Genomic DNA, 25,056 nt, shown 5'->3' with positions numbered 1-25,056 from the left:
GCATTCACTCTTTGAGCACCAAAATATTTGCTTTTATCATTTTTATATAAAATCCTTATAAAATAGCTTAACCATTTCCCCAATTTACAAAATACTGTTAAATCCTCATTACTCATAGTGAATGCATTCTTGTCAATCACAACAAGTAGCAAGATGAACAATAAAGGGGCAGAAAGGGTCTATGCTAGGGTAAGACTCCAGGGCCACTGAAAATAGTCTTTCTGCTCCAGGAAGGACAATAAAAGAAATGTACAGTAAACATAGTTTAACTTTTTGTCAACTCATTATCACCTTGAATTATGTATTATAACATGATGCAAGCAATACCTACAGGGCTACTAAAGTCCACAGGTATACAGGGGTTCTGCCCCACACCTGAAAAGGGATAAAGTCAAAAGCTTTGTGGTAGCTTCTTCCACACGGCTAAGTGCTTTTTGCCGTTGACTTCTGTCTTACTTTTAGGTTTGTGGCTATTACGGAAAGTAGTGGTTGCTGCAAATGATTGCCAGATAAGAGGGATTATACCTAAAATGTACAAATACCAGATGTCTCTAGATTTTTAAAGCCCACAAATAAATAAAAAATACCTTCAGTATTGTACTTCATTCGCATATTGTTGAAATAGTCGAAAGCATTTTTTAAAGCCCATATTCTCACTACATTGTCTTGTCCAGCTGAGGCAAGTAATCGGCCACAGTGAGAAAATTTCATGGTCCAAACAGCTCCCTATGAAAACAAAGGAACGTTCAAAGTTATTACTTTAAAAGTTGAGACATGATTTTTAAGCCAAAGTAAAAAATAATGCCAAATTATACATACTAAGATAATGCTCACATTACTAACACCACTTAAAGCCAAGAGTCCAATGGTGCAACAATGCCACAAAGAGGGACTTTTAGAAGAAAGGCAGGATAAGATAGTCGCAGTTTGCCACAATCTAAACTAACAACTTCAAGACTCCAAACCTTGTCCACATATTAATGGAAACAGAGAGTTCTGAGGTGGCCAGAAATCTTCACAGTAAAAGCCCAAATCCTAGTTTGGGATCTCAGTCTCCTAGATAACTATAAGGGGGTGTGGGATAGGAGGGGGCAGAGTCCTCAGCATAGCATAGCACTAACGACTCCTGACCAGGGCTGAGGGAAGAATAAGGACCATCTTAGCAGTGACCCTCACAGCACTGGGCATTTAGAAGAAGTGTTGGAATGGTATGGTCTCATCCCGATTTTCTCCCCAGAAACAAGGTTTCACAGTATATGGCCAGAATTCCCAGATAAATACTGAAAACAGTGGTGAAGAGACAGAGAGAGAGAGTATGTGAGTGTGTGTGTGTGTGCATGCGTGCGTGCGTGCACGCATTGGGGGGCGGGGTTAAAGATTGTGAACCCTTAAATTGGAAAAGCCAAATCCTATTACAACAAATACTGTTTAACTATTATAACATATATCTATGCAGATCAAAAAGATTATCCAAATTAGAGGCAACAGCTCATTTACTGAAATAACATTCATTTCCACAAAATTCAAGTATATTAAGAAATTTGTCATTTGGAGCCTACTACAATGAGATTGCACTTCAAACTGGAAATAATGAAAAAGAATCAATACAGTACAAGGAAATTAATCGGATTCCTTAAGGAAGTTATTATAACCAACTCAAATATTTTATGTGTAGATTATAAGCACCAAAGTTTAAATTCCAATCTGGCTGCCATCTGATATGTTCATGGTTGCTTCCTTCCAGTTAAGCCAATTTTTAGATTTAAAATCTAAATAGATAAATAGATTCCCTGATCAAGGACCCACAGCATCATTTATCCAATTCTGAGTTTATTACTGCCTCCTCTGCGTTTCCAGCATTTTCAGGGGGTAACTGCAATATAATTTGTGCACTTTATCTACTTTGATACATTTTAACTCTGATAGAGAACTTGTGCCTCTACCTCTCTCCTTGTTTTAGCTGTCACTTTACAAAATATATTGAGCTTCTAAAATATTTGTGTAAATTATTTAAAATCTACCAGGGACCATTTTAAACATTTTTCAAAGTGATAGACTACTCTCTAACTTAACTGCTTTAAAGTGTGGTACCTTTACATAGCTTTCTTAATAACACAGGCCTAGAGTTTATTTATGCGATAACTCACTTCTTGAATAATTCAGATAGACTCTTCATTACCTATTCATTAAATCATATTAATATCAATTCACTCTTCTCGAGGCAGGTAGAAACACTACATCACATAAGAAGAGATCAGCTCTATAAAAGCCAAAGTATTTCTCTCAATGAAAACAGAAGCAATCCTGAAAAATAAAAAGGTTACTTACCATATGTTCACCACTAAGATCTTGCACCACTTTGATCTGATCAAAATCATAAGGTCCTTTGAAACCATGCGCTGCTTTAAATTTAACTGGTCTTGTGTACGGCATTCCTTCATCATCACTTGATGAAGGATCATCTTGATCAGTATGAAACACTGAATAGAAAAGCAACAGAAATCATCACTAGCTAACGTAGATGTAGCTACTATCATATTTTCAAACCCACTGCTTACCGAGAAAATTCATTAAATGGAAAAGCAAAATCTGTCTATTACTAAATAGCATATTAGTTAGGAGCATGGAGTCTGGTGCCAGTTTGCCTGAGTCCAAATCCAGCTCTGTCATTTATTATTGGTGTGACCACAGGCAAGGTACTTGACCTTTCTGTGCCTCAGTTTTTTCATCTATAAAATGCTGATAATAATGGTACTTACCTCATAGGGTTTTTATGAGGATTCAATGAGTTAATACAGGTGAAAGTGCTTAGACCAGTGTGTGACAAAGAGTAAGTACTATATGTGCGTTTATTAAATAAACCAAACAAGTACAATCATGACAAAGGCATAGGAAGTTAACATCTGTGCAAATTTAGAAAATTTACCTAATCTTGAAAATATTTAAAAACTAAAAGCCTTACAAAACTAATTTGCAACTGATTATTGAACACTTAACCCTTCCATGTTGCCACAGTCACAAAGTATGTACAAATTCATGTTTAAGATGCATATATTCATTTTGCTTCCTGCTCATAAAATTAAGTGATAGCGAGGGTAACATCATTTATTGAAATACTAAGATATTACCTATAAAAAAGTTTATTACTTTCAATGAAATAGAATGCTTCTTATAAACTACAGGTTAAATTCAGATGATTACAAATAAACTAAATATTCAGTTGAAATGTTCTATTCACTTACCTTCATCTCTAACACTTTTAACCTTATTCACAGCACGTTCACCATATTCCTCAGCAAGGTGCTTTGCTCTCTTTACTGATTTTCCTAGGAACTTCTTTAGTTGAGTCCTTATCAAAAGTACAAAAAACCAAAATTATTTCTTATTAACTCAACTAACTGCAAAAGTTCAACAATTCAGGGGCCAGCCCAGTGGCGCCGTGGTTACGTTCCACTTTGGCAGCCCGGGATTCGCCAGTTCGGATCCCGGGTGCAGACATGGCACCGCTTGGCATGCCATGCTGTGGTAGGCGTCCCACATATAAAGTAGATGAAGGTGGGCACGATGTTAGCTCAGGGACAGTCCTCCTCAGCAAAAAGAGGAGGATTGGCGGCAGATGTTAGCTCAGGGATAATCTTCCTCAAAAAAAGAAAAAAAGTTCAACAATTCATAGATAATCTCATTAGCTGTGACTGGTAAAGTGTATTATTTTGAAATAACTCCTTTTTTACATAAATAGTAGATCTTTGAGTTTCTCAATCCCTTGTTCTATGGAATAAATATATTCAAGTCAATATGATAACAAAGGAAACACAGCACGTCCCCCCAGTGTACAATACCATGTACTCCAGAGCACTGCTTTTCAATGGTGAAAAATAATCAGCTGGCGGCAATGGGGTGGGAGGGAGTGTTTACAGTGCAGATAGCTGGGCCCCATCCACAGATCATCCAATTTAGAGGGTCTAGGGTGAGGCCATGAGTTTGCAATGAGTAACTGCTTTGAGAAGACTGCTTTAGAGAGTCATCTTCAAAAATACATTTACCAATAAAAAGAAACTGTAGAGAGGTATTTACTTACAAAATAGAATGCTTTGGTAGCCTAAGATGGCCCCTGTCCCTTCTCTTTCAGTTTGGGTTATTTGCGTGCAATACAGTTAGGCTGAGCTTTCCCAGTAGGTATTCCCAAATATAATGTAATGCAAGTATGCACCTCAAACTTTCATAAATAGAACTTACTTATTGCTTTTTCAATTATCTAAGTCTCAAATCTCATATATTAAGATTTTAAAATACAAAGCACAGTACACGATATTTAAAATGAAAACAAAATTTAAAATCAGGGGGAAATTTTCACCAACTCATGGGAGCTCATGAGATTAAGGATAGTATTTGAAAAAGTTGCTAAACTATATATACAAAGATGTCCACTGCTGCATTGTTTAGAATAGGTAAATAGATCAACTGAATTTTCATTAACAAAAGAATGGATAAATAACTGATGACATATCTTGACAAATGGAGTACAATAAAATAAATGAGGCAAACCTCAGTTCTCTAAATGTGCTAAGCTTAGTCACCTCAGGGCCTTTGCACATGTGGTTATTTCTGCCTGGAACACTCCTCCCCTTGCTAATTTCCATTTATCTTTTAGGTCTTGGACCAAACAGCTCTCTCTCAAAAAAGCCTCCCTTGACTCTTTAGAACAACAGGTTTTCCTCTTATACACACTCACAGCACCCCACACATTTCTTTTATAGTAATTACTATAAATGTAGTTAGATTTATCTTGGTAATTACATGTTTAGTGTCTGTTTCTCCGATTTAAGTGGAAGCTCTATGGGGGCAGAGACTGTGACTGTCTTCTTAACTATTGTATCTGCAGCATCTAACTCCCATATCTGATTGACAGAAAGACTCCAATATATTTACTATTACTATCGGTACTGATATGAAAAGATGTCCATTACATATTAGATATTTAAAAAAAACAAGTTGATTCCAATGCAAGGAAAACATTTTCTTTCTTGTATGATCCCAAAATACGTATCAGAACTTACATAAGGAATGTTAATATTTGAATTGATTTCTATACAAATAAAAATCAATAAATTTTTAACAAATAATAAAGGTAAAATGTGTTAATTTAGAGCGACAAGCTGAAAAATATTGTTTTGATAGTTTACTGCAATTGAATTTTCAATGGCTTAATTTTACAAATCAATTTTAAATATTAAATATCATCTGAACTGCAAAAAATAAATAAATAAGACCAGGCCTATAGCTCATTGAGCATTTTGTCTCATTTAAACAAACAGTGAAGAAAGAGGAAAAAAAAAAGCAAGTTGACAAACTATAGACACAGTATAATCCCACTTTTGTGAGAAAAAAAATTCTATGGAGCATATGTCTAATTATTAACACTGATTATTTCCAGGGGTGAGAGTATGAGAGACTTTCATTTTCTATTTTACGCATTTCTGTATTACTTCTGATAATGAGAAAACACAGATGATAAACCACTTTAAAAATTACTATATGGTCTCTGCTATCTGTAACTCTGAAGTTATATTTTCTGTATAACTATAGGTTTACTACTACTTTAAGCAAAAAAAACAGATATTTTAATCATTTTGGATGAGAATATTTCTAAAATACATACTTTTGTGCCTTCTTCAATAGCACTTAATGTTCAATAAGTTTTTCCTTAATAAATAGGGCCAGTTACCATCTTTACTGTTCTTTAATACATGGAGGGTTTTTCAAATGAATGGCAGGTGGGTCATAATATTAGTTCCCCCTCTCAGCCTTCAAGGCAACAGGGAAGGCCCAGGGAAGCCAGAAACTTGAGCCAGTCTCTTCTGGCCACCAGCTGACTCATCGGTTTACCCCAGCATTCAGTGCAAATATTACTATGTTCTATGTGTATTGTGACATAAGAAAAAGTGGAAAGCACTGCCATATGGAATGTTGTAGTATGTATGAGTCCTTTTATCATTTTTCTGATTCCTCTCTTGCAAGCAAAATATCACCTGACAGTTTCATGTATTGACTTACATAGTTTGCTGCTTCTATTTTGCTGTGAGCTCAGACACCAGATGACTAGATTTTTAAAAAATTATCTAAGAACTATGTATAATGGCTTTGAATAAAGCTGAAGAGCTTTTCTTTTAGAAAAATGATGAGCTTTAATGCATGGAGTAACATCTCTCCTGGATGTTTATCTGTCTCATGAATAATTTCTAATTCTCTGATTCCTGATAATGGCATCGCTAGACAGTTAGGCTCCAGACATCTGAGGTGTTATCATATGCCTGCATTATGGATACACCTTTTCTAAGAATTCTCCACGCTTTCTTTGATACACTTTCCACACTAGGAAAAGATCACATTATAGCAGCAAATTCGCTTTGGGCCTTAGACAAAATTATTGCCAATTAAGTGACTTATGTAGAATAAAGCAAAATCTATATGCTCACCATTGTGCTAGATGTCTGGAGGGGAAACAGAAGGATGGTACGACCACAATCCTTTTGCAACATATAGTTTAGTTGTTTAACATTTATCTCGGTTTTTTTTAAATCAAAAACCAGTTTAAGATAATATAAAATAAAGGGCAAACGTAAATTATATAGACTATAGGTGTCACTGAAATTGAGGAAAGGAAGAAATTTGCTGTGAACTGGAGTGGTCAGGAAGATCTCAAGTAGCTGGGTTTGGAAAGATAAACAGAATTGGCAGAGATGAAGAGAAAGGGAAAAGGCAACTTTGAGGACAATCATGTTCTTCTACTAACACTCTTGGTACCTACCATCAGAAATAATACAGGCAGGATGCAAAATTTATCGGCCATTTACTATACATCAGATGCTATAAAAATGACCAACACAGCCTCAATGAACTGGGTTAGAGGCAGGCAGTGGTGGTGGTGGACGGACACATAAACTGGAGAGAGCATAGATTTAAAATAGTATGGTAGTTGTCATATTTTTTAATAAAAATTTGAAATGAAGAAAAGGGATGCAGTGTAACTCACGTTTTCTGTTTTAACCTTCCACCATCAGTATCTGTTGGCTGAGACTGTAACTTCTCTTCATCATCTGACTGTGCTGCATCATTACTACAAGAAGGGGAAGAAGTCACTTTAAAAGAAGTCATTTCCCCTACACTTCTCAAAAATCTCTATGTAAACTTATTATATAATTAGCTAATCAGAATAAGAAAAAAAGTATGTTAACATGCTTTATAGAAATCTAACTTAAATGATGACTGAGAATTTAAAGATGTGACAAATCAAAGAATAGAATCTTTAAGCAAGCTACAATGTACAAAATTTAGGAACTTATGAAAAAACCTACTACAAACAAGGCTTTTTGCTGGGCAAAACGTGCGGCACAGAAATGACAAATTAACTTGTAAATATCTTCCTCCTCACTCATCAGGCACATCATTTATTAAATTTTAAAAAGCTTTGCTTTCACCGTACATCTCACAGTAAAGACCATCACCTGACTCTAAAGCCATTTCCTGACCCTACAAAGACAATGCAATTATTTATAAAATTTCTGATTCTTAAAGCAAGATTTCAGAAGACCAGGTATTCATTCCACATAGCTTTTTAGCCTGAACATGTTTTAATACTGTCTCTAGTATAATATAAATCATTTTAAAAGAAGGAACAAAATACTACAGGATTTAAGATACATACTATTTTTCCCGAGTAATTGTAGTCTTAAGAGAGAACAAAGTTTAAGAATACATACATCAACTCTGTTTTAATCCCAAATTAAAAAAAAAAAAAGACAACGAAATCAAATTAGGAACTGTCATAGTTCACAAACAGAGAAATCTTTACCACTCTGAAATACTACAAATGATAAATAATAACATTAGGCCATACCTTACATATTCCTTAGTCCTTCTCATGATGTGTAGAGTGAGAGGATTAATACCTGTTGGCAGTTTCTCTTCCGCAAGACTCAAAGGTATTTCTTCTCCAGTATCCAGGTTCTTAATCATTACACTGGCTAAAATTTCCTGAAGTAAAAAATAACACCAAGAGGACCTATAATTTAATTATCTTTCTGAGGCTACAAAATCCTCAAACATTTAAGCTAACGACCTTCTAGATACATTCAGTCCTGTGTACAATAATTTTTAACATTTTTAGTGAGACAAAATTCACAAACTGCAAAATGCACTCATTTAAGGTGTATAATTCAATGGTTTTGAGTACATTCACAGAGCTGTGCAACCATCACCATTATCTAAGTGTGGAACATTTCCACTACCCCAAAAAGAAACCCCATCCCCATTAGCTGTCATATCTCATTCCCCTCTTCTCCCAGCCCCTGGCAACCAGTCATCTACTTTCTGTTTCTACGGATTTGCCTATTCCGGACATTTCATATGAATTAAATCATATAGCATGTGGTCTTTGTGACTGGTTTCTTTCACTTAGCAAGATGTTTTCAAGATTCATTCACACTGCAGCAAGTATCAGAACTTCATTCCTTTTAATTGCCAAAAAACAGTGCACGTGGATGGATATACCACATTTTATTTATCCATTCATCAGCAATGGATGTTTGTTGTTTCCACACTTTGGCTATTATGGACAACTCTGTCCATTTTTGGTGTGGACATACATTTTCATTTCTCTTTGGTGTATCCATTGGAATGGAATTGCTGGGTCATGGTAACTCAATGTTCAATATTTTGAGAAACTGCCAAACTGTTTTCCAAAGAACAATATTTTTAAACGTGATGTTTAAAATAAATGAAAACGAAGATTTTGCTTCAAAACTTCCTTCTGAATAATTTGGCCAATAGATGTATATTAAATTTTAATGGTAAGAAGCACTGAGTTTGCATATACTATATATCATCTATCTACAACATCAAGTTCTTTTTAAGCCTACTTTCTATATAACATAGGTCTTGCTTTCAATACATTTATTCCACTATATAATTGTGTGAAAGGGTAAGTTTAAGTCAGAACTGCAAACTCCAGCATATTAAAAAAACAAAAAGTAAGACAATCTTCAATTTCCATTTTTTCTTCTACATCATGATTATTTTTGCCTAACAGCAATAAACTTAAAAAGATTTTTTAATCATAGTAAAATATACTTCATATAAAATTTACCATTTTAACAATTTTTAATTGTATAGTTCAGTGGCATTACATCCACACTACCATGCAACCATCACCATCATTCATCTCCAGAACTTTTCCATCTTCCCATTATAATTTTTATATTTTGTTTTTAAGAACAAAAGAAATCTAATTGTACCTCATCAGTAAGCTCTCTCCCAGAGTTGGATCTAGGTCTCTGAGGGCCCATCACTTCACCTGCTATTGTCTGCCCATCAGGTCCTTTTCCATTTTCCTGAAATTATAATTTTATAAACAGAAAGTAGACTGAGTCAATTTCTGTAAATATTTAATTATTCATTACCACACATAGTTCTAAAGAATTCCATAATTCAGATAATGGAGCCTACTGAAAATTTAAATGGAACACTCCATTTCAGTTCTTTATTACTCCCAGCATGTTTAAAAACATTGGGACTGCTGCCCATGAAATAATATATTAGTAGTTTTGAAAGCAAATAAATGTTCTGTTTGAACCTGGCCCAAAAGCAATTCTCCACTAGGAGAATGCCAGCCCTAAGACTGCCATTAATCAGGGCTGTACGTGTGCATATCTCGAAAACAGGGGTTAGACAACTTTTTTTGTAAACAGCCAGATAGCAAGTATGTTAGGCTTTTTGCTTCACATATAGTGTCTGTCGCATACTCTGTTTTTTTTTTTTTTTTAACAACTCTTTAAACATGTAAAGACCATTCTTAGCTTGGGGATGCTAAAAAACAGGTCACTGCCAACCTCTGCTCTAAGGCTGCTGTAAGACTATAGTGTCTTATCTCCCAGTATGCTAACCTACCCCAACCACAGTTATCACATAAGTAATCCTTGAGTTCCAGAATTTGGTTATGGTAAAAATTCATATTGTCAAGTCCTATCTATTACCTCATATATAGATATATAGCTTAGTGTATGAAGTCTTTTCATGATTAGGAAAAGGAAATTATAAAAAGTAAAAGTCCCCAATTTTGACCAATATAGGTCAGGTTAACAAAGACTGTAGCTGATGTTTATTAATATCAATAATATTACAAATAGCAGCATCTGTTGTTTTTTGAATGGCGACTACATGCCAGGTACTTGGCATACTTTAGCTCATTTCATCCTTGTAAGAAAGCTTCAAGGCAGGTTTCCCCCCCATTTTAGCAATGGGGCATCTGAGACTCAGATGTTATATAACTTGCTAGATTCGCCCAGCTACTTAGTAGCAGAGCTGAACAAGGGATGTAAGCAGGCCAGGTTTTGGGAACAAGGAAATATTTGGCTTGGAGAAGAAAGGTTTGACAATCAACAAACCAGCCAGTTGCAGAAAGCTGATAAAGCCTATATCAAATATAACACAAATTCACCAACCTGGGCAGTAACTATCTTATCTCCACTGGTAGCACTTGCCAAATCAAGAGAAGGCTGAGAATCCTTGACTGTACTCTCTGAAGCCATGTTCGCAGTTAGGAGAGTTTCAGATGTAATATTCTCTTTGGGTACTGCAATAATAATAATAATAATAACTAATATTTATATAGAATCTTATAGATAGCTTGAAAAGTGCTTTAACCCCTATTTGTCTGATTCTTATAACAATCCTGTAAGGAAAGTAGTTTTATTACTCTCATTTTATATATGGGGAGACCAGTATTCAAACAAGTTATTTAAATTCCTCAAGGCTATACAACTTATACATTAAAAGATCTAAGACTTGAATTCAAATCTTAGGTCTCCAAATCCTGTGTTCTTTTCACCACCCCACGCTGGTTCTCCAATGACAACAGATTTGAAAGTCTGAAGTCAGCTGAAATGTTCAATTATAGTAATGTAACATCACCAATGTACATGTTTCACTTTTTATTACTAAAATAATAATTTTTATACTTCAGTCACCAACATGGTTGTACACAGCATCAACTCAACAAAACCAGAAAGGTAAACAGTTTCAATTCAAAAATCTCCCCACAAAAATAGTTATTTCTCAATTAATACTTGCCATCTAGATCAGGCGTTTTAAGAGCCTCGAACTCCAATTCGCTTTTCTTTTTTCTTGGTGGTGGTGCAGGTCGAGATGGAGGTGGGGGTCTAGGAGGCGGGAAATTAGTTGGAGGGGGTGGGCGTGCTGGAACAGGCTTCTTTGTACTAGCCACTATGTCAGGCTCTGGAGTAAGTTGCCTTGGGGGTTTGGCAGGAGCCACTTCTTCCACGGCAGCAAAATCTTTAGTAGGTAAGGAGTTTGAGGATGCAGGTTCTAGAACATCACTTCCTTTGACTTCCATGGCTTCTTTGTTCAATACTTCTGTTTCAGTTTCAGGCACATTAACATTAAGCTGCTCAGCTGAACTTATTTCAGTTACCTTAGCGGTTTCATCTACTGGCTTCTCACTGGTGTCATCAGAAGGAAAACTTTTTTTTGATTCTAATTCAGTTTCTTCAAATACATTCTGACTCTCTGCCCTTTTGGAATCTTCGTGTAGTACTTGATCTATGGCTAACAGTCCAGGAATATTGCTAAGATCTGTTCCTGCCACGATAGGACTTGCAGTAGCCTGATCAGAGTGTCCTTTTCCTTTGGAATCCAAAGAGTCATCTTCAAGCTGTAGTACTTTCTGACTCTCCTCAATAATACTTTCAATAATCTGATGAAAGGTTAAAAAGCAGTTTTTAAAAAATAAAGCTATCTACAAGAACATTATAATAGCTAATCATTTATACAGTACTCACTATGTGTCAGACAATGTTCTTAACACTTTTTAATCTTTTTTAATCTTTTAATCTTTTCAAGAACCTTATGAGATAGCACTCTTACTATCATCATTATACGAAGCAGGGAACTAAGGCACAGAGGGATCAAGTGATTTGTCCAAGGTCACAAAGCTAGGAAGTGAAGAAGCTGGCATAAAACCAGGGAGGTTGGTCCCAGAATCCACACTCTTAACCATTATAATAGGGAATCTGTGTAAATAAGTGAATCACAAAATTTCAACCAATCCTGTAAAATAAAGTTCAAACCTAAATTTACATTCAGACTCTTCTTGTCATAGTTCACTTACATATTTAGGCCAAGTTAGTTGCAGTAACAGCTTGTTGGTTTGAGCCTAGTTAACAAAACCATGAGAATCAAAACCACCTAGAACAAGAATTCAAGTTGTTTAGCTCTGAACTCAAGCCTATGACAGGAAAAGCCAGCAGATGCAGGGAGATTAACATTCTTAAACAGACTACATCTAATGCCCCACTATTCAGATAGATGGCAGGACCTGAGAAGAGTTCAAACTCCCAGCTCCCTTTTATTTTTTATGTGTAGCTGAAAAATACAGATTGGTTTTCTACGTCTTCTACCAACACTTAGGAGAAAATCTATTTTCTACTCAGTCCTGTCATTATTAACACATTAAGTCTCCCAGCTCACTTATCTTTCCACCACACTCAACCATTCTCCTTTTTCAATTCCTTGGCCCCAGAAAGTTAACAGAATGTGTCACAGAATCATCCTGATCTGGCTTACCACAAATTCGTGCTAACTTGAACTGGATATTACTGCTGCTCAATAATAGTCATCCCTTGCTTCCCAACATATTCCATATATTAATTTTTCTCAAGCTTCAAATTTTTACCCTAGACTTACTTGACTATTACCAGAGTAATATCAACTAGAGTCCACTTAATTTGTCAATTAGGAGGTTACTGAGCACTGAGTATCTTAGTGATAACAGAAATCAGATTACAGTGGATTTAAGAATGAATACGAGATGAAGACATAGAGACAGCACAGTCTACATTTTCAAAAAGTTTGGCTACAAATGAAAGAGGCTACAACAAAGCGACCCAGCATTTTTATAAGCTGCGGGGAAGGAGCCAAGGGAAAGGAAGACACAGTTCTGGAGAAGAAAGGAAAGAGGGTCTACTGTGCATTAGACCCAGCACACACATTTTCTACCTAATCATCACACAGGCCTTGTGAGGTAGCTAGACTCTCTCTCTTCTACCAATGCAGGAATCTGAGATAAAGGCAGTAAGAATTTTGCCCAAGGTCCCACAGCTAGTAAACTACAAAATCAAAACTGAAATCCAGGTTTCTCTCAGAAATCCAGTGTTCTTTATATTATACAATGCTACTTTGGACAGGAAAAAAAAAGAATACTAAACTCTCAGCAATGACACGAAAAAGAGGTAAAAGAAGAAAACAAGCTTGCAGGTAAGAGAAGTGAGAGACAATGGGAAGGAGTGAATTCAGGCTCCTTAGCCTCTAATGCCTACGTGCAGTGGGAAACAAGGTTATCTGGTGAAAGTGAGCAGGATCCAAGTGGGCATGGTGAGCGTGAGATGAATGTAAAGGTTTGAAATAATCACTATGCATAATGGAAAGGCCTATGCCCTAAGGGGTTAAAATGAGGTTGAAAATCATGTCTTCCCTAATCCCTTATCTGAGAACAATCTCTCCCTTCTCTGAACTCCCATCATTCTTACTGTCCATTACAGTATGAACTATAATATAAATACAAGGTAGTATATGGGCTAGCTCTGTATAAACATTTTCTCCACACCAGATAATTAGTTCCTGGAAAACAAGGCTCATTTTTTCTACCTCTTGATATGCTTCCATAGCATCTATTTACAGTGCCTAGCCCTGTATGTTTTTCTAGATTCAGGGGTAGCAAGGAGGGAAAGACCAAGAGAACAGGGAGCATCAAGATCAACACAGAAATGATCATGCTAAAGCAACTATTTGCTTCACATCACCTCCCTGCTTCAAGAACCTCTTGCTTTGCCAGCCACCATAAAATAAAAACCAGATGTTTTAGTATGACATAAGAGGCATTTCCTTAATCTGGCCTTATCATTGGCTCTAGACTCATCCTCAAACATTCTGCACACTCCTCCTCTCCTTGCCTTTGGTTATGTCTTTCCCATCTCCACCTGCCCAAATCTTACCTAGTCATCACGAACCAGCTTAGATGCTACTTCCTCTATGAACTCCTCCCACTCCTACCTTGAAGCAGGAAGTAAAGTCTCCCCCTCAGTGTTCTTATAAAAGTTTGTAAGCTTATTTGAACACTTATTACATTTAGTTTTGTGTTTATTCAATTTCCTCTACTAAAATGTAAGCTACTGGGGAGAGGGATCGTATCCTGGTCAAGGGTATATCCCCACAGCCTTTATCATTAATGTGTGACATTTAATTCAACTGAAAAGGCTAGAACTTAAAAAGTGATACCTAGAGTCTAAAGAATCTATGGCCCCTAGTGTTTACTCACTATTTTTTCAGCTTCTAATCTCTCCTTAGAAGTCACCTTCTTTTACTACTAACTATAGATAGTTATCCATTTGTAATTTATCCTAAGAAAAAATTCTTAAAAAGGGAAAGAAAACTTCTAGTGGAAAAAACAGAAACATTTCAAGTTTTCCATAATAAAAATAGCTAGACACATTGAAATACATTTGCTTGATGGAAACTGATACATCAAGTGAAAACTATTGAAATTGTGTAGAAACATGAAAATCTAAAAATGGTAAGAGGAAAAGGTAGAATATAAAATTCTATCTATACTACAATTAGGGGAAAAAAAAAAGAAAAGAAAAAAAAGTATGAGAATGAGTGAGAACCAGAAGGGAATGCTGAAAAATCAAGACAGCTATTTAAGCGGAGAATTGTGGGTAATTTCCGATTAAAAAAAAAAATGGTACTACTCTTGTTATCTTATTTATGCTGATACACAATCTCATTTCTTCCAAAAAGGAAATTTTTCCTTTTAAAGGAAAAAGTATAATCAATATTAAAATATATGGTTCATTACATTTCTAAATTCCATAAGGGTAGAACAACGGCTCTCCATTGGAGGCGATTTTGCCTAGCATCTCTCCCCAGACATTTGGTGATGTCTGGAGACATTTTCAGTTGTCACAATGGGGTAGGGGTTGGGGGGATCCATTGACATCTAGTGGGTAGAAGCCAGGGATGCTGGTAAACATCCTACAATGCACAGAGCAGTCTCCCCCTTTCCCTCCACAATAAAGAATTACCCAGCCCAAAGTGTCACTGTTGAGAAACTGTGGGGTAGAGAATGTGCCATCTTGTTAGTCTCTGGAAATCTACTAGCTAGAACAGTGCCCAAGGCACAGAAAACACTGAAAACTATGAACACACACCATCTTTCTCCTTGGATTTTATCCTGGTACTGTAAACTATCTATTGTCAAAATTTTTATCTTGTGCTCAGTCTCTTCTAGTAAATCAAACTCCGAAGCTTCATAGAATCAATTCTTTAAAAGCTATCAAAGGCACTATCAGAATAACGACTTCTTGTAACCTCTAACTCCTAAAGATACCAAAATTTGCTGCACTGAGCTTTTCAATACCTTTAACTCTTGGTAGTAACCTCAAGAGTAGCAATATCTTATTCTAATAAAAATACAAGCATGAAAAACAAAAACACATTACAAAAAGTTTTTCAAAATATTGTTTCAAGGATAAATTACCAATCAGTTTGATTACGAAATGACTTCTAAAAAGGCTGATGTGTCTTCAATCGCAAAATTTAACAGATTCAAGGAACATTCACTGAACATCTACCACACACAGAGTACTATACTAAAAGAATATAGAAAATTTTCTGCTTTAAATATACCATATAGATATGACATCTGCTAAACTAATATTGACATTATATTTTACCAACCTTTTTAGACACATCTTGTTTCAATTCTTGTACAGGGGACTCATTTCCAAGTTTGTATGCAGTGTTCTCTGTTTCCTATTTTAAAAAGAAAAGAACAGAGACCAAACAATGACATGTTTTCTTTCAACTTCTGTTTAAAGTAGGTATAAACTAGAAAATGTAGCATTAATAAAGAAAAGGCCCATAGATGTTTGTATATGGATAGATGCTCAGAGATTTTATGCCAACTGGGACGAGAGTTGCATAAGAAGGTTACCAATCAGCAATTTACTATTTTTCTCCTGCAATAGGGTATTTTCCTTTAAATGTACCCAACTTTTTTTTTTTTTTTTTGGTGAGGAAGACTGGGCCTGAGCTAACATCTGTTGCTAACCTTCTTCATTTTTGCTTGAGGCAGACTGTCACTGAGCTAACATCTGTGGCAATCTTCCTCTATTTTTTGTATGTGGGATGCTGCCACAGCATGACTTGATGAGTGGTGTGTAGGTCCACACCTTGGGTCCAAACCTGTAAACCTCTGAAGTGGAGCACAAACTTAACCACTAGGCCACCAGGCCAGCCCCCAAATGTGCCCAACTCTTTAACATCAAAAAACTGTAAAGGAAGATAAGAACTACTAAGTACCTTCGTAGCTTAAAAAGATTAAGGAGTTAAGCAAAGGGTTGAATGAGAACTGTTATTTTTCCCAAAGTATTGTTCCATAAATATGCATAAACATAAAAGTACATAACACAGAAAACCACATTCAGAGAATAATTTTCTTAAAAACTCTGCATGCCTTAGATAAAAGGAATGAAGAGTTAATCAGAAGTTAAATGAAGTCCTCAAAACAGTCACAGATGAAAAAATTAAACCCACCAAAAATACATATATATCTACGTATACATTCATATACACATACGTACATATATATATATATTTGGGAGGTTAGAGAAGGTAGAAATGGATACTACATTTCTCCTGGAAAAAAATTTGGGTAAAATAAGACAATCATACATTTGCAAATCTTAATACAATATTCTCCTCCATATTAAGCTGTCCTCACATTTATAGAAGTACAGTAATTTGAATGTTACTACCAATACTGAGAAAAAACTTCATAATTCTTGGTACACATTATAGCGCTTGTTAGAAAAAGGTCGCCATAAGCATTTTTGACAGATAAGTGACCTAAGGCATGTAAGGTTGTAAGTAAGTATTCAGGAAGCGCTTATCCAAGTATCAGGATATGATCACGATAGGCTCCATGATAAAATTACTCCAGAGATTATTATAATGCCAAAGATTTAACGTGCTAGAGAAATTTCTGTAGGACTTCCAATATCTTCAAGTTGAAAATTTGTTTCATTGAATTCTTTCCAGCATTTGGGAAATACTACCAGTATTATATAGATTTTTCTACAGAAAAGTTGTTTCATGGAATTTTAAGTGTTAGGTAAAATCAAACTCTACCACAACCCATGAGGGCCTAACATGTACGGCCCCTGCCTACATCTTTGATATCTTCTCCATTTCTCACCTCCCTCTCCCTCCACAACCCCACAATTACACTCTGGCCAACTGGATGGCTCCTTACCATCCTAAGGGGCACAGCTCAAGTGTTATTACATCAGAAAAGCCTTCTCTGACCACCTTCAAATAGCCTCATCTCTTTAACTTTATATCACATTATCCTATTTTTTTTTCCTTCATGGCGCTTATCACCATCTGAAACGACCTGGTTTACTTGTTTATTTTTTGTCTCTTCCTTGCCCCACTAGAATGTAAGCCCCACGAGAGCAGGGACTTTGTTCCGTCTACCATTACTTACCCAGTCCTTAAAACACTACCTGGCAAAAGTAATCATTTGCTGAATGAATGCTGAATAACGCATACTCTGGCTTTTCTTCAGTTAACACATGTATCTTAAGTTTATATGTCCTTCAATTGAATCTTGGTTTTAAACTAAAAAAAAAACTCTAATCAAAACCAATTACTAAGATAATCTTGACAAGATGAGGGAGAGAGAATACTTGAAAGCCGATGGCCATTAAGAACAGTTAGTGCACAGCAAAGAAACTGTCCGACGAGTTACGTATCCGTTAGTAGGAAAATCAGAAGCATTGTACAACATAATTCTGTGGATATTTTCCCTAAGTTAACCTAAGCAAAAATACACACTAATAATTCCTGAACCTCAATTTAACTTGTTTTAATTATGTTCTTACAAAGATCACAGATTAACATTCTTACACTGACCCAAAATGCCAAGCAGTGATCAGACTTCTATGTTATTTGGCAAAACACTCTTGGACTTTGAACTTTTGAAAGATACCGACTCCTATAAGGTAAACTTCTGTTAAGTCACAAGTTTAAATGAGTGATATGGCACCTACCAGAAGATCTCATCTCTGGAGTAGTTAATTGGAAGATTTCTTAGTAAAACCTGACTTAGTATATATATAGTCATCTATGATTCTGTCCCAGTGTTGTCTAAGGTCCAGGTCCTTCCTCCAGCGCCTTGATCAGGCTTTGGGGATAGCAATGGAAGCCAAGCATGTGCCTGCAGACAACCAACACCAACTTAGCTAGATTTGAGACAGTCCTCATATATTATCTCCTTCTGGAGATGGACTGCCCTATTACTAAAGCATAGTAGTTACTAAATCCAGCTTCCTGTCTTCAGGCCATTTCTCTAACCCCTACAACCTTAGAGATACGCTTCCTTAAAAGGTATGGCAGATCATTCAATTTCTAGCAATGCACACCACTGTTTCCCTCCAGCTGTGTTAAATATTAGAGAGCTGCTTGTACCCTCCTCAGAGTATTCAGTTATGAGATTTGAGCTTTTGAATTTTAATAAACACATCCAACAAAAGATAACTTGGCTTCACAAATCATTTGTACAAAAGTGATCTACACTCAAAGAAATCTTATTATCTATTAACGAACATTAAGCTAAAAATGTTAGTTATTTAAACATTTGGGTTACGTCTAGTTTTTAGTAATGAGGAAGGTCTACTCTACTAACAATGACAAGGGAAATTTAAAAAAATGTTTTAGAGATGTGACCTCCACTCTTCTCGATTGGGAAGAGAGAAAATAACACATAGGAAACAATTCTTAAATAGTTGTCGTATCCATCCATCCAATCCTATCAACACCATCCGTGTCGGAGTCTCATGTCTTGACGTTCTAACTGTCTCTTAACAACTCTCTCTGTACTTAGTCTCTTTCCTCCAAACTTTCTTCCACCCTCCCACCACTTATCTTATGTTAATTCCCCAGCAAAACACCTTGGAGAGCACAGCTATAAGACATACAAAAAATTGACTTTTTAAATATGTTGCTTCAAAATTTTAAAGCCCAGAGTTCTTTTTTATTTTTTTAAAGATTTTTTTTTTTTCCTTTTTCTCCCCAAAGGCCCCTGGTACATAGTTGTGTACTTTTTTTTTTTCCCAGTTGTGGGTCCTTCTAGGTGTGGCATGTGGGACGCTGCCTCAGCAAGGCTTGATGATCGGTGCTAGGTCCGTGCCCAGGATCTGAGCTGGCGAAACCCTGGGCCACTGCAGCAGAGCACGCGAACTTAACCACTCGGCCATGGGGCTGGGCCCATAAAGCCCAGAGTTCTTAACCTGACATTCAAGGCTCATGGAAACCTGGCCCCAATTTACTTGTTCAACATTCCACCACTGACACTTTACATTGGTCACCTCAGTTTTTCAATGCTCCCAGCAAATTCTATACCTTTGCACTCTCTACCTATGCAAACTTCTCCCAATTTTCAAAACCCAGCACAAGATCTACCTTCCCTCTGAAATTTTTCTCTATTTCAGGTAACAATGTTCTCATGCTTGTTCTATCTCTCCCTTCTTCCTGCAAATTCCTTGTAGCACTTAAGGTCTATTCTACTCTCTAAACATCAATACTTCATATATCATCCCTTCATATACATGTCTCTTCTGTGAGATTGTAAAATCATCAAAAATCGGGACTATATCAAACTTTCCTTTGGATTGCTTAAGACAACAATAGATACACTATTACACATAATATGCACTTAATAATCTGAGTATATCCATATCATAGAATACTACTTAGCAACAAAAAGGAATAAACCATTAATACATGCAACAACTTGGATGGCTCTCAATCCTTTGAGCCAATCTCAAAAGGTCACACACTATATGATTTCATTTATAGGACAATCTCAAACGACAAAATTTATAGAGATGAAAAACAGATTAGTGGCTGTCTGGGGTTAGGGATGATGTGGGAGTGGTAGCGGATGTGACTTTATAAAGGGGTAACACAAAGGAGATCTTTGTGGTGATGAAATAGATCTGCATCTTGACTGTGGTGGTGGTTACACAAATATACACATGTAATAAACTGACATAGAAGTATATGCTCACATTGTACCAATGTCAAATTCCTGGTTTTGATGTTGCACTGTAATTAAGACATAACCCCTGGGGAAAATGGGTGAAGGATACACAGGACTTCTCTGTACTGTCTTTGCAACTTCCGGTGAATCTATAATTATTTCAAAATAGAAGATAAAAAAGAACATCCAACTTCATATTTGTTTACCAAACATGTACATTCTCTCTCTAGTTTTATTCAAGTTAAGGGCAATCTATAATTACTGAGATAAAGTAAATTCCCACAGCCTATTAGTTATAACCTAAAGATGTCTTAGAGCCAAGTGGCTTTTAAAATCTACAAGCATAAACAGCAAGTGTCTCTGGATATGGGAATTGGGAGGTGGAGGATGACGGATGGGAGGGAAGCTACATTGTTAACCATCTACTTTTTGCACTGAGCAAATTTTAACCATATCCATGTATTATTTTTTTTTCTGAGGAAGACTGGCACTGAGCTAACATCTGTGCCAATCCTCCTCTATTTTATGTGGGATCCTGCCACAGCGTGGCTTGATGAGCGGTTCTAAATCTGCACCCAGGATCTGAACACGCAAACCCTTGGCTGCCAAAGTAGAGCGCACAAACCTAACCACTACGCCACCAGGCTGGCCCCTCCATGTACTATTTTTAAAAGTTGTTTTTATTAAAATATAAAAAGATTTTTATAAAATATAAGGAATAAAGAATTATGATATAACCTTTCTTAAGCATTTTTAAGAAAAAGATTATTACTATTAGCATTCAAGTCTCTTACATATCCTTCACCATTTCTATTACATTGTTTCTCCGTCAGAGATGGCTGACACCCTAAACTTTGTGTTTATCATTCCTTTGCTGTTCTTTATGGTTTTACTATGCTTGTATCTCTAAACAATATATTCTTTAATTTAGAATGCTTTTGAACTTAATATAAATGGAATCTTTTTTCTTTTTGCTAAGAAAGATTTGCCCTGAGCTAAGATGTGTTACTACTTGTCCTCCTTTTGCTTGAGGAAGATTAGCCCTGAGCTAATATCTGTGCCAATCTTCCTCTATTTTTATGTGGGTCACCGCCACAGCATGGCCGCCGTCAAGTGGTATAGGTCCATGCCCAGGAACTGAACCCAGACCGCCGAAGTGGAGCACACTGAACTTAACCACTATGCCATCAGGCGAGCCCCTTAAACGGAATCTTATGCATGTGTTTTCCGGTGACTTGTATTTTTCCCCCCACTCAACACTACAGTGCTGAAATTCACCCATGTTATTATGCATAACTACTTCATTCATACCCACTACTGTAGAATATTCCATATGAATTATATACCACAATTTATCAAAGAGATCAGTATCCAATGTGTATAAACAGAAGATAGAGATACTGGAACTGAAAAAAAATAAAGCATGTTTGAGATTATGCATACACATGTACAGACATACCCACAAACATACACAAGCATAGATATATAGCATATACTCTATTTGATGGAAGTAGTTCTGTTTGGTGATATTCTTATACTTAAAATGGCTCTCATTGATATAATGTCTCAATATCAAATTCCTTTGCTTAGATATAAGTCTGGGATTGATTTTTATATATAGTGATGATACCAGTATGTGCGCCCATAAGAAGTATACAAGTGTTTTGGTTACTCCACATTATTGTCCTGCAAGTTTTACCATTTCAATTAAGACACACATACACACAATACAAGTATTTTATAGTGTTCTTTTATTCTAAAAATTATAAACCAAATAAAAGTTAGTGGAAATCTAAACAATAATTATAATCCCTTCCTTATCACACAATATTTAATTAGATATTTCTAGACTACCTAATCACACCTAGTAAGATACAACAATATTATTTAGAAAAATAAGCAATAGAAAGCAAAAGCAAGAAAATGAAGAACTACATACAAGAGAAAAATGAAGGAAAGGTGTACATGATTTGTGTAGAAACATAACTTTCAGAAAGCACAACTTACCTTTAATGTTGAAATCCCAACCTTTCCTGGAGACCTGTTCAGAAATAAAAGCAAGGAGGCATTGAATAGTGGAGGTGAGAAGGGAAATACTTCCACACACTTATTAAAGACAAGCCCACATTTTTAAAAACATGTACATATTTTGTGATTAAAATGTCTTCTGTGCATATAGAAAATGTAGAAAACATAAAACAGTAGAGAAGAAACTTAAAATGATCCATAATCTTATCACATAGAAATTTGAGTATCTCTTGTCTTCCCATATATATATATATACATATATGACATACAATTCTATAAGCATCTTTGTAAATAAAAATTTGTGCTCTTCCATTATAAATTTATTTAAAATAAACTTCTCTAGAAGTAGAAGTGCAGGTCAAAAGTATACATCCTTTTCAGGATTTTCAGAAACTTTCAAATTGCCCTCCAAAACGGTTGCACCAGTTTTTTTTTTTTGAGGAAGATTAGCCCTGAGCTAACTACTGCCAATTCTCCTCTTTTTGCTGAGGAAGACTGGCCCTGAGCTAACATCCATGCCCATCTTCCTCTACTTTATATGTGGGACGCCTACCACAACGTGGCTTTTGCCAAGCGGTGCTGTGTCGGCACACAGGATCCAAACTGGTGAACCCTAGCCCGCCAAGAAGCGGAACATGCGAACTTAACTGCTGCACCACCGGGCCGGCCCCTAGATACAGTAATTTTAAAAAGTAACTTCACCAGTGATTTTCACCTCCCCACCCTCCATTTTTCTTCAAATAGGAACAGTTTGATATCTGCTTTAAAGCATAAGGGAGAGACACACTCTTATAGCCACTTATTATATCTCAGGGTTATGCAGTAAGAAACACTTTTTTTTTAATATATCTTTTTTTTAAGAATGAATTCTTTTATTTATTTATTTATTTTCCTCCCCAAAGCCCCCAAACATAGTTGTATATCCTAGTTGTAGGTCATTCTAGTTCTTCTGTGTGAGACGCTGCCACAGCATGGGTTGATAAGCAGTGTGTAGGTCCACACCCAGGATCTGAACCAGGAAACCCTGGGCCACCAAAGTGGAGCACACAAACTTAACCGCTCAGCCATGGGGCTGGCCCCAGAAACACTTTTAAATAATTAATATTGCTGAGAGATTGTGACTTTCCCCAAAGTCACATATTTTGAGGCAGAACCAAGAAAAGCATGGAGTCCTGCAACCATGCTCTTTATATGCCAAATTGAGTGATCCATATTTGGCATAAGAATCCTTGACCTCTAATCAAAACTTAGTGTGATAAAAAAGAATTACTTTTGCCACTTATTAGAAAATCAACCCCTTTCTTCAACAAACATTTATGGACTAGTTACTACATGTCAGGGACTATAGATATGAAGATGAATAGGACACAATTCTACTTCAGAGGGTTTTTAAACCCTGTTTAAAAAACAAAAAAGGAAGCTGTATAAAATAGTGCCCACCTATTTAATTGCAGTGCCTAGACAATATAATTTCATGTTAACAGAGGACAATTTCCAGAAATGAAAATTTTTATATCCCCAATTATTAGCTTCCTTAGCAAACCTCTCCTACTATGTAACAAAATTCTGTTTACCCAGAGGTGATTAGGACCAAAGCTATCCCAATTTTAAAAAAAGAAAAAAAGATTCCAAATAAAGGATTTTAAAACAATACACATGCAATCAAAACAAAAATCAAAAAAACAAAAGAAAACCTTGAAGGGGCTCAAATTTCCATGTGACACGTATTCTGAACACCAATCAGGAAAAAAAAGAAAATCACCTGCCACAGAGGCATAAAGGCAAGAGAAAATAAGATTTTAAAAAACCTTTTTTTTTTGAGGAAGATTAGCCCTAAGCTAACTGCCGCCAATCTTCCTCTTTTTGCTGAGGAAGACTGGCCCTGAGCTAACATCCGTGCCCATCTTCCTCCACTTTATATGTGGGATGCCTACCACAGCATGGCTTGCCAAGCAGTGCCATGTCGGCACCCGGGATCCGAACCGGTGAACCCCGGGCCGCTGAAGCAGAACGGGCACACTTAACCACTGCGCCATCGGGCAGGCCCCCGATTTTAAAAAAACTTAAGCCCCATATGAGGTAGCAAAGAGAGAAAAGAAAACCTGCCTTCCCCATGACCCCCACTTTGAGAAATCTGATCACGTTTTTAGCTGTCAACAACACAGAATAGGGAGCCACATTTCTCTCCTGGATGTAAGTGCTTTCATAAAGAGCACTTTCTGGCTGTTGATTCACAGGATCTCAGTTACGGACCAATTGCTGACACACATGGAAATATTCCAAATTGGTTCTGGTGGGGCTTTACATATAGCATGCACAAACTATAAAGAGTAATTTATTACTGCCCTTTGAGAGCCAAGGGGATGTAGTGAAAAGAGCATGGGCTTTTGAGCAGATGAACCTTGCCTGAATATCGTTTCTACCAGTTACCCTATGCGTGAACCTGATCAAATCATTTAATTTCTCCAAGCCATAATCTCCTTCTCTGTAAAAGGGGGTAAAACCATCTACTTCATAGGACTACTATAAGGATTAAGTGAGAGAACATGGGGCACACCCAATAAGTGGTAGTTTCTTCAGTAGCTTTGAATTGCTCCATCGAAACTCAGAAATGATGAGCTTCACGCAGTTTCTCCAAGGCACTCTGGCTGCCTATCAGTAGTGGGGAGCCTGAGATCAATTTCTGGAATACAAAAAAGATATCCTACACAGCCTGTCAAGCTCCAGCCTACTTGACAACAGGGAACATGAAAAAAGCCAGATTGCAAATGGTGCTGGGAAAACTGGACAGCCACATGCAAAAGATTGAAAATTGACCATTCTTTTTCACCACACACCAAAATAAACTCAAA

General features: G+C 36.4%; 1 protein-coding gene across 1 annotated transcript in view; it reads right to left on the bottom strand.

Moving 5' to 3' along the window:
• Positions 1–25,056, bottom strand: part of WDR44 (WD repeat domain 44) — a 71,804-nt gene that overhangs the window by 22,590 nt on the left and 24,158 nt on the right. The window contains exons 2-11 of the mRNA XM_014861000.3: positions 22,184–22,217; positions 15,811–15,885; positions 11,128–11,770; positions 10,500–10,630; positions 9,294–9,389; positions 7,898–8,034; positions 7,034–7,117; positions 3,243–3,349; positions 2,329–2,480; positions 588–726 (exon numbers count right to left, since the gene is read on the bottom strand). Of these exons, the coding sequence (XP_014716486.3) occupies positions 588–726; positions 2,329–2,480; positions 3,243–3,349; positions 7,034–7,117; positions 7,898–8,034; positions 9,294–9,389; positions 10,500–10,630; positions 11,128–11,770; positions 15,811–15,885; positions 22,184–22,217 (1,598 nt within the window). The remainder of the gene's footprint in view (positions 1–587; positions 727–2,328; positions 2,481–3,242; positions 3,350–7,033; positions 7,118–7,897; positions 8,035–9,293; positions 9,390–10,499; positions 10,631–11,127; positions 11,771–15,810; positions 15,886–22,183; positions 22,218–25,056) is intronic.

This window comes from Equus asinus, chromosome X, assembly GCF_041296235.1.
Source record: "Equus asinus isolate D_3611 breed Donkey chromosome X, EquAss-T2T_v2, whole genome shotgun sequence".
In the NCBI taxonomy this organism is placed as follows: domain Eukaryota; kingdom Metazoa; phylum Chordata; class Mammalia; order Perissodactyla; family Equidae; genus Equus; species Equus asinus.
The sequence above is the reverse complement of the archived record's forward strand: the minus strand, read 5'-3'. Positions and strand labels throughout refer to the sequence as shown.